This window comes from Leptonychotes weddellii, chromosome 15 (assembly GCF_054177405.1).
Source record: "Leptonychotes weddellii isolate Sample4059 chromosome 15, ASM5417740v2, whole genome shotgun sequence".
NCBI lineage: Eukaryota > Metazoa > Chordata > Mammalia > Carnivora > Phocidae > Leptonychotes > Leptonychotes weddellii.
The window spans coordinates 28,492,789-28,508,427 of record NC_138383.1 but is presented as its reverse complement, the minus strand read 5'-3'; the positions used below and the strand labels follow the sequence as shown (position 1 = coordinate 28,508,427).

The 15,639-nt window shown below is 40.5% G+C and overlaps 1 protein-coding gene across 2 annotated transcripts in view; it reads right to left on the bottom strand.

Annotated features, from left to right (window-relative positions):
• Positions 1 to 5,520: 5,520 nt before the first annotated feature.
• The window catches only part of PRR11 (proline rich 11), a 22,137-nt gene continuing 12,018 nt past the window's right edge, over positions 5,521 to 15,639 (bottom strand). For both annotated transcript variants that reach the window (XM_006735054.3, XM_081806055.1), the window contains exons 3-10: positions 14,907 to 15,057; positions 14,543 to 14,665; positions 11,619 to 11,858; positions 9,901 to 9,999; positions 9,423 to 9,535; positions 7,956 to 8,015; positions 7,770 to 7,866; positions 5,521 to 5,741 (exon numbers count right to left, since the gene is read on the bottom strand). In XM_006735054.3, coding sequence (XP_006735117.1) covers positions 5,673 to 5,741; positions 7,770 to 7,866; positions 7,956 to 8,015; positions 9,423 to 9,535; positions 9,901 to 9,999; positions 11,619 to 11,858; positions 14,543 to 14,665; positions 14,907 to 15,057 — 952 coding nt within the window. In that variant the 3' untranslated portion in view covers positions 5,521 to 5,672. The remainder of the gene's footprint in view (positions 5,742 to 7,769; positions 7,867 to 7,955; positions 8,016 to 9,422; positions 9,536 to 9,900; positions 10,000 to 11,618; positions 11,859 to 14,542; positions 14,666 to 14,906; positions 15,058 to 15,639) is intronic.

The window sequence follows — 15,639 nt, the reverse complement described above, 5'->3', positions numbered from 1 at the left end:
CCCCCCCCCATCCTCCCTCCACCATCTGGCTCCAGAATGGTACATTTGTTACAATCTATGAACCTACATTGGTTGACACATCATTATTATCCCCAAATTGATAGTTAACGTTAAGGTTTATTCTTGGTGTTGTACATTCTATGGGCTTGGACAAATGTATAATGACATGTATCCGCCACTACTGTGTCCTATATAATAGTTTCACTGCCCCAAAAATCCTGTGTGCCATCTATTCATTCTTCCTTTCTCCAACCCCTAGCAACCACTGATCTTTTTACCATCTCCATAGTTTTGCCTTTTCCACAGTGTCATGTAGTTGTACTCATACAGTACGTAGCCTTTTCAGGTTGGCTTCTTCACTTAGTAATATGCATTTAAGTTTCCTCTATGTCTTTTCATGCTTTGATAGCTCATTTCTTTTTAGTGTTGAATAATATTCCTTTATCTAGATGTACCATTGTTTATTTATCCTTTTGCCTACTTAGTTGCTTCCAAGTTTTGGAAATTATTAATAAAGCTGCTACGAACATCTGTGTGCAGGTTTTTGGGTAGACATCCTCTTTATTGTTTTTAAAAATTTATTTATTTTTATTGAAGTAGAGTTGACATAAAATATTACATTAGTTTCAGGTGTACACCATAGTGATTCAAAAATTATATATTATGAAATGCTCACCATGATAACTGTAGTTACCATCTGTCACCGTAGTTATTATAACATTATTGACTATATTTCCTATGCTGTACTTTTCATCCTCTTTTATTTTTATCTATTTATTGTGGAAATAATTTTGCAGTATATACATATATCAAGTCATGTTGTATGCCTTAAACTAATACAATGTTATATGTCAGTTATATCTCAATAAAACTGTGGTGAGGGAAAGAATTATTTAATTCTCAAAGGAAGGATGGAGCACTAAGTCCATAGTGGTGGTGTTTTTAATAAATTAAGCTATACTTGGCTTCTCAACCAATTCTTATTTACTAATAAGAATTCAGAAAGGAGTAGGAGTGGTTTTTTTAAACATATTTAAAAAAAATTTGTTGGGGTGCCTGGGTGGCTCAGTCGGTTAAGCATCTGCGTTCAGCTCAGGTCATGATCCCAGGGTCCTGGGATTGAGTCCTGCATCAGCTCCCTGCTCAGCAGGGAGTCTGCTTCTCCCTCTCCCTCTGCTGCTCCCCCTGCTTGTGCCCTCTCTCTGTCTAATAAATAAAATCTTAAAAAAAAATTGCTTTCATATACATATTAAAAAAACCTGTCTATTTGCTTTTTACTTGTTCCCTTCTCTACTTCTGTATGTTCAGATCCTAGCACTCTTTTTATTTATTTTTTTTTAATTTTTTAATTTTTTTTTATTCTTATGTTAATCCCCATACATTACATCATTAGTTTTAGATGAAGTGTTCCATGATTCATTGTTTGTGCATAACACCCAGTGCTCCATGCAGAATGTGCCCTCCTCAATACCCACCACCAGGCTAACCCATCCTCCCACCCCCCTCCCCTCTGGAACCCTGTTTGTTTTTCAGAGTCCATCGTCTCTCATGGTTCGTCTACCCCTCTGATTTCCCCCGCTTCATTCTTCCCCTCCCCCTAGCACTCTTTTTAAAGTTTTATCAACTTATTTGAGAGAAAGACAGCATGAGGGGGGAAGGGGTAGAGCGAGAGGGAGAAGCAGGCTCCCCACTGAGCAGGAAGCCCGACGAAGGCCTTGATCCCAGGACCCTGGGACCATGACCTGAGCCAAATGCAGAAGTTTAACCGATTGAGCCACCCAGGTGCCCCCAGATCCTATCTCTTTTTGAAAATTCAACTAAAGGGGCGCCTGGGTGGCTCAGTTGTTAAGCGTCTGCCTTCAGCTCAGGTCATGGTCCCGGGGTCCTGGGATAGAGCCCCACATCGGGCTCCCTGCTCGGCAGGAGGCCTCCTTCTCCCTCTCCCATTCCCCCTGCTTGTGTTCCTTCTCTCGCTGTGTCTCTCTCTGTCAAATAAATCTTTTAAAAAAAAAAAAGAAAAAAGAAAATCCAACTAAAATGAGAAATTCTACATTTATCAATATAAACTACACTGTGATCCTCACCATGTGTATTATTTGCTGTTTAGTATGTGACTTTGCTGATATAAAATCATCTTAACAATTCTTGGACTTATAAATCCAGAAAAAATAAGTGTATATTAACCATAAACATTGTACAGATTCCCAAGTAAACAAAATGTTGAAAAATCAATAGCAAAGACTCTTTTGAAGAAAACAGGAGCAACAAGAACTCTTATACTTTGCTATACCATGGATTGGTAAAACCACTTGGAAATCCAGTTTGACAGTATCTAGAAAATAGGCATGCTTCATAACCTAGGAGTTTCACTCCTAGATATACATAGTAGAGTAATTCTTTTTTTTTTTTTAAAGATTTTATTTATTTATTTGACAGAGAGAGACACAGCGAGAGAGGGAACACAAGCAGGGGGAGTGGGAGAGGGAGAAGCAGGCTTCCCGTGGAGCAGAGAGCCCGATGCGGGGCTCGATCCCAGGACCCTGGGATCATGACCTGAGCTGAAGGCAGACACTTAACCGACTGAGCCACCCAGGCGCCCCCATAGTAGAGTAATTCTTGTACATGTGTACATATCCAAGAATGTTCATAATGGCATGCACGGTTCATAATAGCCAAAAATTATAAACAACCGTAATTTCCATTAACAATAGAATGAGTGATAACTATATTCACACAATAAAAACAAGTGATCTATAGTACTACACAATAACATGGTTGAATCCTAAAAATAAATGTTGATTGAAAGAAAACAGAAACAAAATATATAATGTATGATTGTATTTGTATAGTTCAAAAGCAAGCAAAATAAACCATAGCATTTAGGGATGTATATTTAGAGGGTAAAAGCAAGGAAATATTTATTATAACAAGCAAATCAGTAGTTACTTCTTTAAGAAAGGGATTGTGTTAGCAGAGGGAGATAGGCAGGGCTTCTAAAGACATTTATAATGTCTCTTGTGTTTATATGAGCATTTATTTGCTTTATGATTTGTTAATTTATGTATTATTATTATTTTTTCTTTTTAATATTTATTTATTTGACAGAGAGAGACACAGCGAGAGAGGGAACACAAGCAGGGGGAGTGGGAGAGGGAGAAGCAGGCTTCCCGCTGAGCAGGGAGCCCGATGCAAGGCTTGATCCCAGGACTCCGGGATCATGACCTGAGCCGAAGGCAGATGCCTAACGACTGAGCCACCCAGGCGCCCGTAATTTATGTATTATGTACTTTTCTGTGTTATATTTCTGTAAAAACAATTAAACAAGAGAAAAACCAAAGGTTTTTTTTATTGCTCTTTATTTTAATTAAAAACATAAGCAGATGGATCTTGGTGTTTATATTGTCTGGTTGTTACTCAGTGTGAAAATAAACATTGGAAATACATAATTAACAACAGTGTAATGAAGCCATAGCATTCACAGGATTCTCAAATGGGTACAACATAAAACCTGTCATAAAAATTAGTAAAAGGTAGAAAACATTTTAATACTGGTACAATGGCAATAGCAGCTTTATAAATGTCTATATATAGGATTTCTATAGCATTTTTTTTTTCTAAAGATTTATTTATTTGACAGAGAGAGAGACAGCGAGAGAGGGAACACAAGCAGGGGGAGTGAGGGAGGGAGAAGCAGGCTTCCTGCTGATCAGGGAGCCCGATGCGGGGCTCAATCCCAGGACCCTGGGATCATGACCTGAGCCGAAGGCAGACGCTTAACGACTGAGCCACCCAGGCGCCCCTTCTATAGCATTTTTAATGAACCCTTATTCCACAAGAATGATCAAATAATCAAATCATTTAAATTAAATTGAGACAGTACACGGTGGTTTATTAACATAGGCATAAGTGCCCCATAAAACACTGTCACAAATACGCAAATGTTTTATTCTCAGTGATCATTCCTTTTATTCTTATATAATATAAATGTAGCTAGCAGGTTTTGTTTTTTGTTTTTTAACTAGAAGTAGGTATGTTTCTTAACTTCATTACCTGTTTAATTTTCATTCATAAATGTGTTTGTAAACATAAATGTGGGTCTCATAAGAACAAAACATGGCCCCCTGGTCTGCTTTCCAGTCTGGTTACTTTCCACAACACTCTATTTGGCATCTCAAAGCAGCATTTATCTGTGGAAATATAGGCATTTCTGGGAAATCTTTTGTAGCCTATGCTAAAATGATGATATTTCAAGGATATCATCCATGTAGCTGCTTCCTGTCAGGCTAGGAAGTTCAGTGAAGATCTGAAACACCTCATTTCCTATCCATGAGGCAGCTGCTATCCTTATTCTTAGAACTGCAGGGATCAAAGCTAATCCTGAACCTTGTCACAGGAATTCACCCTAATGAGACTTCCTCTCCCTTGTGATACTTAACACATTAATAATGGGGATCCTGCCTGGAGCTATAATTGTGTCCAACACTAAGTAGACATGTCTGACAAGCTGGGGGCTCCCAGAAATACTTGGCAACTTTGTAGGGGACTGACCAATAGAGTGACCAGATACAATAAAGAATGCCCCATTAAATTTGAATTTCAGATAAACAATGAATAAATTTTTTAGTATAAATATATAGCTCCCATGCAATATTTGGGACATACTAAAACTAAAAAACCTACCCATTGTTTAACAGGACATATTTATATTTAAAAGTTATTTATTTTTTATCTGAAATTCAAATTTAGCTGTCATATATTTATAATTGCTAAATCTGGCAACCCTGGACGGGCAGGAAAGAACAAAAATCCAGTGAGGTGTGCATTATTACTGTTACTGAAGCTATTGGCTATTGAGGACAGGAATTAGGTCTCATAGAGAATCTGCTATGGACTTCAGATAATCCTTGGCAGGCCACTGTGGAAAATACAAGGTTCATGTTGAGATCCTCATAAAACTTAAAATAAGCTGCATGAATATGGACAGAAAATATCAAAGAAAGGAATATCTCAGACTTCAGCGAACCAGATATGACTACCTAAATATCATTTCTAACCACTAGAAATGGTACATTCTAATTTTTAAGTTATATTGGACATTTTACTTCAAATCCATTTGGAAAATAATTGGGTTGGGATGGAGGACGGTCTTACCTCTTAACTGTTTACAGTAAACAGAAATCAAATCTAGAGGATCTTTTTTACTGATCAAGTCTGTAGCACTTAGTGAATGCATTAGCTTTTACAGGCTGAAATACTTTTCTTTTTAATTACCTGAGAATACTCAAGGAGAATGGGAATCGGGTTATTTCATTTTATTTTTTAAGGAATCAGGTTATTAATGTCAAAACTGCACCTACTGAGTATAAATTTGTTATCTAGTTAAATTTGAACAACCTCTCCAACCTAAATTGGGTAATTCCAGAATAAACATCACTTTGGGGAATGCATTTTCCCATCTGTTCTCTTATTGATCATGCAAACTAAAAAAATACCCAAATACCCACTTTATACCACAGTATGTATGGGGGCTCCGTACATACTTTAATTCTTCAAATGGAATTATATATTAGTATAATTATTTATACACACCCTACTACATTAAAAAAAAAGGGTCGGGGTGATTTTATCTGTGTATTTTATGGATCATCATGTGGTGTCAGGCAGAGTTGGCATCAGTTTTGTTCATCAAAGCTGCTTGTAGAAAGTGGTAGAGTTTGAGTTGGGCTTCTAGGGTGAGCCATCTATGAAAAAAAAAGGGTCTCAATTATAATATGAATTATGTTCCTGTGGCCAACACAGATCTCCTTGCTCACTAACAGAATCCAGATTTTGTGCAGGGCAGCAATACAGCCAGACTCTAAAAACCCCTTTTCCCAGTTTTTCTGATATAATTAGAAGGTGGATAGCACCTGTTTAAAGAGAAGAGGGGTAACTTAGCTAGCATACCCTTTTGTCCTTTGCCTTTCTCCTTATCTTGCCTAGAATGTGGACACTGGGCTTCAGGAGGTGTAGGCATTCTTTACCATGAGGATAAAAGCCACACATTAAGGATGGAAGAGCAGGGATGACATGTGAAGCTGCTGTCCCAGTTATGGGCTGCCTACTTCCCAAAGGAATATGCAGGTAAGAAAAATAAGCCCCTACTTGGTCAAGCCACAATGGTCAGATTTTTGTTACCTAATGCAAAAGCAAATTTCGTTACCAAATGCAAAACCTAACTAATACAGTTGCTTCAGACTTAAAGGAAAAAGGAAGCCTAAGGACAGGGGTGGGGAAGGGGGAGGGTCATTTTATGTCGAACAACAGTGTTTAAAAAACTTCCTCCTACTAAGTGGATTTTGGTGAATACCTCATATGGCAGATATCTTGTCTAGGATTTTTTATGTTGTTGCTCAATATGTGTGCTTATTATTTATCGTATTTTCATTTATTTCCACATTACTCAACTCATTATAGTAATTATGGGGTAGGGCAGGGACAAAAAAGAATCCCAGAGCTGAACAAAGAAAGGAAGGGCCTTAGTCCTTCAGTGAGGCCCCTGCCCTTCATAATTTGTGGTATCACCAAGGATTGTGATCTGGGGGTAGACTCCCTACTGGATGCTCCAAAAGGAGGAAAGAGGAATGTGGCCACACCTCCAAAGAAGGCGGTGTAGTGTCCAGGAGGACGAAGTTGATTGGCAAGAAGTTGATTGGCAAGCTGTTTGCAAAAGGCACTGAGGAAACAAAGGGAGGACAGTGTTGGGTTGGCAAAGTGTCAGCAGAGAAGTCCGTGGTGTGTCTCTATCTCCAGAGGGAAATGGAAAATACAAGCTTCATAGCCAAAGGGGCCAGCAGCCCTGTGTCCCAGCACTCTAGTAGGAGTGGCAGAAAGATGGCTACTCTCCACAGATCCAGTGACAGAAGTGAACAGGGAGATGACAGACAAAAGGGTTTGGAAGAAATCACATCAGGCCCCACTAATATACTAGATTTTGGTGTATGGGTCATACGTGTAGGTGACAAAGAAGAAAGCTGCTGAGACCTTTTCCTATCAACTGCACGATCTGCTCCCTATCTATATCTCCATCCCTGTCTTTCATCACTGTCAGACTTGCTCTCTCTGTTATAGCTACTTTGGCCCCTTTTCAGTTTCTCAGTTAGGCCATGATCCCTCCACCATAAGACCCTTGCATATACTGTTCTTTTTGCCTGGAGCTCTTTCTTCCCAGACATCCATGGTGGGCACACCACCTTATCCCATAGGTACCCTTCCCAGTTAACACCTATTCATCCTTCAAGTCTCACTTCATCACTTCCTAAGGGAATCCTTCCTAGATCACCCAGGCTAGATAAAGTTCCTGTATGGGTTCCCACAGAACTCTGTTCCTTTCCTTTATAGTACTTATCTCAGTGTAGAATTATACAAATATGTGATTATTTGACTAATGTCTATTTTCCCCACTAGGCTAAAAGCTCCAACACAGTAAAGCCAGGTCTGTTTTTGCTTACCACCGTATCCCTAGTACTCTAGGAGAGTGCCTGGCATATGGGAAGTGCTTAATAAATACTTATCTAAAGGAATTAACAAAACCAGACATTCATGGTTAAAGTAGAGATAATAATGTTAGCTATGTCACAGAATTTTATAAAGCCTAAATATGAAAGTGTTTTGTAAAGCATAAGGTGCCATTTAAAAATTATTATAAGAAAGATCCTTTGGATTATATGATTCTAAATAAATGATTTTGAAGAAAAGGAAACTTTTTTTTTTTTCCCCTAAAGGCTTACCTGAAACTTTCTCCTCAAGGCCCGGGTCATTACTGGAGTCAGCCCAGTTCCTGTTTCCATATTTTCTTTATTGGTAAATGGGGTTCCACCTGGGCTCCTGCAAAGGTATTGACAATATTAGAAGCTATGTTTTATGCTAACTTTTCAAATGGATTTAGAAAGCATAAAGATAAGAGAGTGTATTACCTCTCTACATCAACTTTTCTAAGTAGTTTCCGCAGATCTATTTGGCCTTTACCAGGGGTACTGATGAAATAAAGATATAAAAGTTAGAGCTTGCCAGACTTTATCATCTTTCCCAAAGCAAAGCAGCCATTTCTATAGGCAATGTCCTAGAAAGTAGTTCTATTTGTTACATTAAAAAATAGCAGCAGAGGGGCGCCTGGCTGGCTCAGTCAGTACAGCGTGTGACTCCTGATCTCGGGGTCGTGAGTTCAAGCCCCACATTGGGCGCGGCGCCTACTTAAAAACAAAAATAGCTATAGATGCTGATAAGAGCATAAGGTGACATAATTGTCCTAATAAGTAATAAGTAATATGTCTTGATTCAGTAATCATACATATAGGAATCCATCTTAGAGAAAGACTCAGCTATGCACACAGATGGTGGACAAGGATGTTCACTGAAGAGTTAGAAATAAAAAAATCATAAACAACCTAAATGTCTCAAAACAGGAGTTTATCTATGAAATTTGCATATAATGTACTGTATATACAGAAAAAGTCAAAATGATGCTTTAAAGTGATTTTTAATAAGATGGGGGAAAGTTCTTGACACATTAAATGGGAAAAGCCTTAACTGTATGTACGGTATGATTACACACAGGTACACAAACACGTACGCACGTGTGCACACACACATGATTTCACCGATTCCAAGACATACTAGTTTTCATATTTTATTATTCCTGAAATTGGGCTGCTTTAAAAATTCTTTTTTTTTCTTCCTTTTTTAAGTAATCTCTATCCCCAACATGGGACTCAAACTCATGACCCAAAGATCTTCTGACTAAGCCAGCCAGGTGCCCCTAAAAAAATTCTTGATATTATTTCTTTTCCTCCCAAATCCATTTATTTTTATTTTATTTTATTTTATTTTTTAAGTAATCTCTGTGCCCAGCTTGGGGCTCGAGCTCACAACCGGAGATTTGAGAGTCACATGCTCCACTGACTAAGCCAGCCGGGCACCCCTGAGCCAACCCTGCCCCCAAATCCACTATTAAATCAATGGTGTATCGTATAATAAACAGCATCATGAAATGGAAATAATAGAGTAGATACCTACACAAAGACTAGAATGATAAACAACAGTATGTTAATAATAGCTATCTTCAATCATACAGTTATTTGAATGATTTTTTCTTTTTTTTAAATTTTTTTAAAGATTTTATTTATTTATTTGAGAGAGAGAGAGAGAGAGAGACAAGCAGGGGGAGGGGCAGAGGAACAAGCAGACTCCCCTCTGAGATCATGACCTGAGCTGAAGGCAGACGCTTAACTGACTGAACCACCCAGGTGCCCCCGTTTTCTTCTTTAAACTTTTCTGTGGATTTCCAGTTTTCTACAATGAGGATATATAATCTTTAAAGTTAGAGGTAAGCAAAAAAATCATTCTTTTAAGTAACAGTAGAGCATGACAGTGTAGTTCCTTACATCAAGACATTTGTAACTCGAGTTGATAGCACTTTGGAGTTGGGCTTCAGGGTGACATGCTGCAGGTCAGAGACAGTAACTAGTGGATTCTGTGCCTTTGGTGACGGTACAAGCTTTAATCACAAAATGAGACAGTATCAAAAAACACACTTAAAAATATCATTCAAAATGTAAACATGCTGCAACAATGAAGACTTGAATGCTGAGTATGTGTAAGATAATATCCACTACTCAATTTTTATTTCAAAGCTTCAAAGTATGTCTCTACTTCTTTAGACTAATGGTTGGTAGATAAAACTGCCTAATTAAATAATTTTGGGATCTACACATTTTGTTGAGGAGATCCAAAACTACTCAAATAAAACATCAAATACTTACCTCAGAATGGCTTCTGTACATGAGACTTATGTTTATTTTCCAGAAAGGGACAACCAGGTTAAAAGCTGAAAGATCATGTGTATGGTCAGTGACATCTTACCTCCTTCCTTTCATCAAAACACTGTGTCTTCTTTAATTTCACAGTCAGTAGATCTTCAACTGTTATCTGCATGGGTCCCTCTTTTTTTAATGGTCCAGCCTTAAAATACATGGAGAGGTTAGAATTCCAGTTGTAACCAGGATATCTAGTCAAATGCAAATCCAAATCTAGTTTTATTTTATTTTATTTTATTTTAAAGATTTTATTTATTTATTGGACAGAAAGAGACACAGTGAGTGAGGGAACACAAGCAGGGGGGAGTGGGAGAGGGAGAAGCAGGCCTCCCGCAGAGCAGGGAGCCCGATGTGGGGCTCGATCCCAGGACCCTGGGATCATGACCTGAGCTGAAGGCAGATGCTTAACGACTGAGCCACCCAGGCGCCCCCAATCTAGTTTTTAAAAACTCATTTAAAAACTAACTCTTATTTGCCCTAGGAACCTATCAAATTATTTTCATTCAAACAAGAATGATCCTGTTTTTAGCACCCATGGATGCTACTGCTATTGTATTCATCAAAATGTAAGGCTTTGACAATAAATAAGAGATGGGCCAGTTCCCTGCAACTATGCATCTTCCTCAGGAGTCATGATAATAAGACAGGAGTTGATGGAGTTCCTCACATCAAGGTGAAGTTTTGCTTGAATTACCTAAAAAGTTGACTCAGTTCCCGGAGAACAAGAATGTACAGTCAGAGGGATATGCATTATGGCAAACATAATAATAGGCTCTGGATTTAACCCAGCCAATTTATTTATTTATTTTTTAAAGATTTAATTTATTTATTTGACAGAGAGAGAGACAGTGAGAGAGGGAGCACAAGCAGGGGGAGTGGGAGAGGGAGAAGCAGGGTTCTCACCGAGCAGGGAGCCCGATGCGGGGCTCGATCCCAGGACCCTGGGATCATGACCTGAGCCGAAGGCAGACGCTTAACGACTGAGCCACCCAGGCGCCCCTAACCCAGCCATTTTATCTATCTATCTATTTATTTATTTATTTAAAAAAGATTTTATTTATTTATTTATTTATTTGACAGAGACAGACACCGCGAGAGAGGGAGCACAAGCAGGGGGAGTGGGAGAGGGAGAAGCAGGCTTCCCGCCGAGCGGGGAACCGGATGCGGGGCTCGATCCCAGGACCCTGGGATCATGACCTGAGCTGAAGGCAGACGCTTAGCGACTGAGCCACCCAGGCACCCCTAACCCAGCCATTTTAAACCAGATGTATCTGGAGTGAAAATTCAGCAGATTTTTAAACAGGGTCATGCTGATCTTAGTGATTCACAAATATTCCCTTGGTGGATAAGTAATTAATGGAGACTGGTCCTTCAGCTTAATGACATTATACTTTAGGATCCACCAACTCTTTTTATTCTGACTTTGCTCATTAAGCCACCTTCTGTTCTTAATTTGGTTTCCCAGGGAGGTTTTTCTTTTGGTGAAAAGATATTCTGAGAAGCCATTAGGAATATTCTGATCTACTGGCTTTCATTCATTTATCCTTTAAAAAAAAAAACAAACCGCTTTTCTTTCTAAATCCAGTTCCTACAGGACTGAGTTTTTAAAAACATAATCACTGACATCATTAAGATATGGAATCAGAAAGAAAAAAAAAATGCAGCTTTCCTCTCAAAGCCCTTAGCGTCATCTCAGAAGGCCACCTTGCTTTACTCCTACATTTGACACTGGCCAAAACACGTCATCACGAGGTTGTTTCCTACCTGAAGTGCTTTAGTGCGATCAGATCTTCTGAGCGGCACAGGTGCTGTAGGCGGTGGTGGCGGAGGCAGAGGAGGAGGTGGGGGCGGTGGTGGAGGAGGCGCAGCTGGAAGGTGGCTGGCTGGCTGTGGCAGAGTGGGAGGAAGTACAGCCCGCGATTCTCCAGGGGTGGTTAGCACACAGGCAGGCACATCTGTAAATGTTTGGCCACAGCTTGGGCAGGAAGATTTTTCCAAGACAGTCTGTAAGAAAACATTACCTTTAGCAAACGAACAGCAGACTAATTTGGTTCTTGTGGCTCAGAGGCATCGAGATAATAGCTACCATGTATTGAATGCTTTCTCAGTATACTACGTGTTTTTTAATATTTTCTCATTTATCGCAAGCCCATTCACTCACTCATTCGTCCGCTCGCATATTTGTGTGTGCAGTATGCCAGGCACTGTGGGTACAGTGTGCACCCTGTCTGTGACATCATGGAGCTGACAGTGTGGTAAGGAAGGCAGACATTAAACACACACACACCCAGAACAAAACAAAATAACGCTTCGGTGCAAACAATGAAGTGTGCTGTGGGCATGAATAGTGAGAAACCTGGAGAGAGATATTTAGCCATAATCTCAAGGATGAATTGCAATTTGTCAGGTCTCAAGGGAGATAAGGTCTGGGGAAAGAGAGTCCCCCCCCTCCCTCCCCAAATTCATATGTTGAAGCCCTAACCCTAGTCCCTCAGGATGCCTTTGGAGATAGGGCCTTTAAAGAGGTGATTAAGTTAGAACGAGGCCATTAGAGTGGGCTGTCATCCAATTTGACTGGTGTCCTTATAAAAAGAAGAAATTTGAACATACAGGAGAAACATCAGGGATGTGTGTGTAGAGACAAGACCATCTGAGGACACAGTGAGAAGGCAAGCCGAAGGAGAGAGGCCTAAGAAGAAACTAACTCTGCCAACACCTGGATTTTAGACTTTTAGCCTCTAGAACTGTGGGAAAATAAATTTCTGCTATATAAGCCACCCAGTCCATGCCACTTTGTTATGGCAGCCCTGGGAAATGAAAAATAACCCTACGGAATAAGATGGTGTATTAGTTTCCTATGGCTTCTTTATCAAATTATCACAAATTTGGTGGCTTAAAACAATTGAAATTCATTTTTTCACAGTGCTGGAGGCTAGAAGTCTAAAATCAAGATGACAGCAGGGCTGTGCTACCTCCCAAGCGTCTAGGGAAGAATCTGTTCCCTGCCTCTTCCTGTTTTTGGTAGCTATGGTCATTCCTGAGCTTGAGACTACATCACTCCAATCTCTGCTTGTGCTCCCACTGCTCCTCCTCTCCTCTGTGTGTGCTCTGCTCTCTCTCTTATAAGGACATTTGTCATTGGATTTAGGGTCCACTCAGATAATAGAGTATGATCTCCTCATTTCAAAATCCTTAACTTAAGGGGCACCTGGCAACTCTTGATCTCACGGTCATGAATTCAAGCCCCATGCTGGGTGTAGAGATTACTTAAAATAAAAAATCCTTAACTTAATTACATGGGCAAAGACCCTTTCCCCAAATAAGGTCATATTTATAGGTTTCAGGGATTAGGACTTGGACATATCTTTTGGAGGCCATTGATTCAGCCCACCAAAGATGATATCATCCTCATTTTTAGAAGAGGAAACTCAGGCCTAGATGAGTGAGGTGATTTGCCTCTCTTCCTGTCTGATTCATCTTGAGGTACATATTCTGGGACAAGGGTGTAATCCCAGAAGCTTCACTGCAAACCAACAAGGGCAATGTTTATTTTTTTTGAGTTTTAGACATTGAGAATAGGGGCCTTGCTTAGGGGAGTTTGGAGACAATGGATATTTATGGCTTTTCTGCCTCTATCAGTCAAGAAAATAGAAATCATCCTGAGTCTTTATTTATTTATTTATTTATTTTTTAAGATTTTATTTATTTATTTGAGAGAGAGAGAATGAGAGAGAGCACATGAGAGTGGGGAGGGTCAGAGGGAGAAGTGGACTCCCTGCCGAGCAGGGAGCCCGATGCGGGACTCGATCCCGGGACTCCAGGATCATGACCTGAGCCGAAGGCAGTCGTCGCTTAACCAACTGAGCCACCCAGGCGCCCCCATCCTGAGTCTTTAAAAGAGGGTGAAGGTAGGGGCGCCTGAGTGGCTCAGTCATTAGGTGTCTGCCTTTCGGCTCAGGTCATGATCCCGGGGTCCTGGGATCAAGCCCCACATTGGGCTCCCTGCTCCGCGGGAAGTCTGCTTCTCCCTCTCCCACTCCCCCTGCTTCTGTTCCCTCTCTCACTGTCTCTCTCTGTCAAATAAATAAATAAAATCTTAAAAAAAAAAAAAAGAGGGCGAAGGTAACGTGGGAGAGTTGGTTACATTGATGGTGAAAGAGCTGAAAACACACAGGGAACATTGAGGCAGCCCAGAGATTAGCAACAGCAAAAAGCCATGAATACCCTGAGGCTGGAGGGGAACAGGGAAGAGCAGTATAACCAGATCTCTAGAGGTGGGTTAACCCAGACAATCAAGAAACATGGTAGACTTACCTGGAGGGAGCTGGAGTGAGGGAGATAACAATAATCATCACTGGAGAAATTGCCCAATGCAGAGAACAAAGGGGAAAAACACACTCCCTCCATACAGCCACCAGTCTCTCATCAGTGTCTCCCATTAGCCAAGCACAACCAGAACCAGGTGACACGAAGCTTGGGACACACAGCCTGCATGGGTTAACCCCAGTGCAGTGCAGAGCAGAGCCTTGAAGCCTAAGGAATAGATCTGCGGGCAAACAGGCCCAAGACTAGCACCTGCCTGTAGCCATTCCTCCTTCTGGTAAAAGCAGCATGCTGGTATTCCTATGGGGGATGACCCCTGCCCTCGCTCTCTGATTCCAGATTTCTTTTTATTTAACAATACCAACCTTCAGTGTTTCCTGGAGCTTGCATAATTCACTTTCCAAAATGCAAAACCGTTGTTTTAGACTGTGAAGTTCTCGATGGCAGAAACGGGATGGAAAGACGGTGTCTTTCAATACTTCTAAACTCTGAAATTCAAAATTAAACAAGCCTGAAATCTATAAGTAACATGATCAGGACAAGAAAAAAGAGAGAAAAAAGCGGTTCGATGTATGTTTTACAGAAGCAAAGGCCTATATGACCCCATAATTTCATCTTACCTGAGCTTAGCTTTAGTGTTGTGCTGACCTGAGCACACACACATGCGAACACACATACCAAGTATGCAGAAAAACCATATTGCTGAAAACGGGTATGTCAAACCCATACCTGGGCCATGCAGTTCTGGCACCAACTGTATATAGACCACACTCTATTTGTCCAAAGTTTTACAGTATCTTTGATACTGGGAAATCTGAAGTTCCAGGATGGTCTTAGCCGGCTTCTGCTAAGGGATGTATCTCCTGAAGAAATAACCACTCTGTAGGAAAAACAAAACCAAACCAATAAAAAACTCCTGAGTTGGATTAACAGCTCTATTTATTTATTTATTAAAGTATTTTTTTTTAAAGATTTTATTTATTTATTTGACACAGAGAGAAAGAGCACAAGCAGGGGGAGCAGCGGAAGAAGAGGGAGAAGCAGACTCCCCACTGAGCAGGGAGCCCGATGTGGGGCTCAGTCCTAGGTCCCTGGGATCATGACCTGAGCCTAAGGCAGACAAGCCCCATATCTGGCTCTGCACTCAGTGGGAGTCCGCTTGGGATTCTCTCTCACCCTCTGCCCCTCCCCTCACTTGCTCTCACTCTCTCAAATAAATCTTTTTTTATTATTATTTCTTAAAGATTTTATTTATTTATTTGACAGAGACACAGCGAGAGAGGGAACACAAGCAGGGGGGTGGGAGAGGGAGAAGCAGGCTTCCCGCCAAGTGGGGAGCCCGATTCGGGGCTCGATCCCAGGACTCTGGGATCATGACCTGAGCCGAAGGGAGCTGTTTAACCGACTGAGCCATCCAGGCGCCCCTCAAATAAATAAATCTTTAAAAAATAAAATAATAGGG